We start from the raw sequence: 2,500 nt of genomic DNA, 5'->3' as shown, positions 1-2,500 counted from the left end.
GTCAAATATACCCACAAGCACAAAATTTAACATCACTATTTATTGGTATAATTTCAGGCTTGAAATCACTTTGCACTTGAAAAAAATTATGTACCATCATCCCACACATGTAAATAATTTAATATCCAAAAAAAAGACAAAAAAATGAAGTCATGAGACTTCAAGCTAGCAACTCAAACAAGATGGCTGCCTTTCTTTAATCCCAAAATTTCAACATCTTATGCATACTCTTAAACACTTCAAGTCTAACTTTATTATATGAATTCATATTTAATACTTATCCTATACACTGTGTTAACATGTAGCTCCTCCATGTGTTACATAATCCTTGGATGAAAATGTTGTTCTCAAATGATATTGCAGGTTAACAAAAGCAATTAAGAACTATTAGGTAATTTAGTTAATATTTAAATAACCCTTCATACTCATCTTTAACAAACTACTAAATTTTCTTTAAAAGTGCCAATCAGTCCAACTAGCTATTAAATACTGAATGTGCATGTAAAAGCTGGAATAAAGGGTTCTTGCATCCTACAGTTCATTTCTATACATAATCTGGAATGATACCCTTGCCTAACAAAAATTAATGAAGCCAAGCTTGCATTTCCCTGAAAAATGTTAAAATACATGTTTTTCAGAAACTTCATGTATCAATTAACCGACTAATCCCTAAAATGTTGGATTTTCAATTCACTTGCGAAAAGTAATTGATTTAGATAGAGCTGTAATGCCTCCTACACCACACAACCCCCTAGAAGTCTTTTGTTCAACACCTCCCCTTCCTCTGTAATTTGCAACGTTTTTAGACGAATGATACTGCTCCGGATCAGACAAACTTCGTTAACTTTTCCTTACTAGTCTTGGCAACATCGTAACTACTTCATCTCTAGCAAAGTTTGCTAATTAAGGTGGTAATTTTACCAATTATTTGGGGATAAGGATGAAGGTCGCCATGTCGCTCGCATACGCGTGCACGTAATCGCGTCTTATGTACAAGTGGCAAGCAGCATATTACTCCCATTTTCCCACTAACGTGATGCATCTGAGCTTAAATTGCTTATCAAAATTTCTTCTTAAATGGCATTCCGAGGAAATGCTGGTAGTTTCGACTCCTAACTACCCACAATGGAGTAAGTAACGTCGATAAAGTGCGAACGTCCAGCTTATACTCCAACTACACGCGAACCTCCGTCCACGACTTCGGCAGAACGTCAAATGCCTTGCATCCAACTCCTCTCCTATTTACACGTCAACGGGCATGATCACCACAGTGTATACACTCCCAAAGCACACACGGATGACAACCTCGAATCCTGAAAGAGCCAGAAATAGAGTGCGATGACAATTACCGGCGGGGGAATAATTTTACAGATTCCGGACTGCTCCGCGATGGGCCGAATCTTGTTGATGTAGCCGAGCGCGTCCTGAAACTCTTCCCAGGTCGGCTTAAATACGGGGGCCTCGGGCGGCGGCACGAACTGGAACTCCGGCGAGGACGACATCTCTCCAGGTCTCGATCGGTCAACACTTGCACTCCACACTAGCGACGCCCGAGGAGGTCATGACCAGCAGGAGGAAGGGAAGGGTAGCAGGCGAGGAGACGAGGCGACGACCCGCTGAGTGTCCTTCGCGATTTCTGTTTACTACTGACGTCGGGCAGACTCCCTCGCGGAGGAACACGGGGCCGCCTCACACACCGCACATGTAGAAAGCATATAAAAAGTAGTTCAGTAAAAAACGATGTTAAAAGTTGAATATTTGCTGTATTTCTGATATTTAATGGTTTTATATAATATGATATATTTAGTCAGTCATTAAGAGATGTAAAAATAAGTAGAACTTCTCAAACGTATGAACAATGATTAAATAGCGCATAACATGCCCGAGTCGCATTTGGATATGCAATTCCCATTGTGTGAATTTATCTAACCCTGGCTATATATATCTAATTTATATATATGTACATATATATATGAATGCATATATGCATGCAAGTATGTCCGTATGTATATACGCACATGTTATCAGTAATGTTGTGATATTCGTGCGGGTACATATACCGACGCGAAGGAAGTGCCGAATTTTACTTTGAAAAACATATAGCTGGTCCACATTTTGAGGCTGTAATTCACAGCTCTAAACGGTTGAATGCAAACTATATATTCTGCTATAGATATCTCTGCTGTGAAACATGTGTAAAGATGCCTTCCCGACACTGGGAAATGCATGAACAGGTGCCCGCGCTCGCCATTGGCTGACGGGGAGGCGCTGTGGACCAATCACGCCGCCGGAAGCTGTTGTCGCGCCTTTTAAAAATGGCCGCGACGGAAAGGTAAACATTGGGCTCCTGTCAGTATGATTTGTTTGTTCCTTTGACAGCCTTCATGATTGGTGTCGAGGGGTGCATATCACACTCGTTAATTAGTGAAGTTGCACATGAAGTATGTCCTTAGGCGTGATAAATGGGCTAGATCTTAGATGAGGTCTGCTTATGCCACCA

The 2,500-nt window shown here is 40.9% G+C and overlaps 2 protein-coding genes across 4 annotated transcripts in view; one reads left to right on the top strand and one right to left on the bottom strand.

Moving 5' to 3' along the window:
- LOC125045022 (lysine-specific demethylase 5A-like) overlaps window positions 1–1,647 on the bottom strand; it is a 47,171-nt gene extending 45,524 nt beyond the window's left edge. For both annotated transcript variants that reach the window (XM_047642058.1, XM_047642066.1), the window contains exon 1: window positions 1,350–1,647. In XM_047642058.1, the coding sequence (XP_047498014.1) occupies window positions 1,350–1,502 (153 nt within the window). In that variant the 5' untranslated portion in view covers window positions 1,503–1,647. The remainder of the gene's footprint in view (window positions 1–1,349) is intronic.
- Window positions 1,648–2,112: 465 nt separating this feature from the next.
- LOC125045036 (coiled-coil domain-containing protein 77-like) overlaps window positions 2,113–2,500 on the top strand; it is a 24,693-nt gene continuing 24,305 nt past the window's right edge. Inside the window, exon 1 of one of the 2 annotated variants that reach the window (XM_047642087.1) lies at window positions 2,113–2,332. In XM_047642087.1, coding sequence (XP_047498043.1) covers window positions 2,316–2,332 — 17 coding nt within the window. In that variant the 5' untranslated portion in view covers window positions 2,113–2,315. Of the gene's footprint in view, window positions 2,333–2,361 lie in introns of those variants that run through there. The other variant, XM_047642095.1, reaches the window with a different exon arrangement.

The sequence above is a fragment of the Penaeus chinensis genome, chromosome 3 (genome assembly GCF_019202785.1).
Source record: "Penaeus chinensis breed Huanghai No. 1 chromosome 3, ASM1920278v2, whole genome shotgun sequence".
Taxonomy (NCBI): domain Eukaryota; kingdom Metazoa; phylum Arthropoda; class Malacostraca; order Decapoda; family Penaeidae; genus Penaeus; species Penaeus chinensis.
Note: the sequence above shows the minus strand (reverse complement) of the source record. Positions and strands in the feature narration are given on the sequence as shown.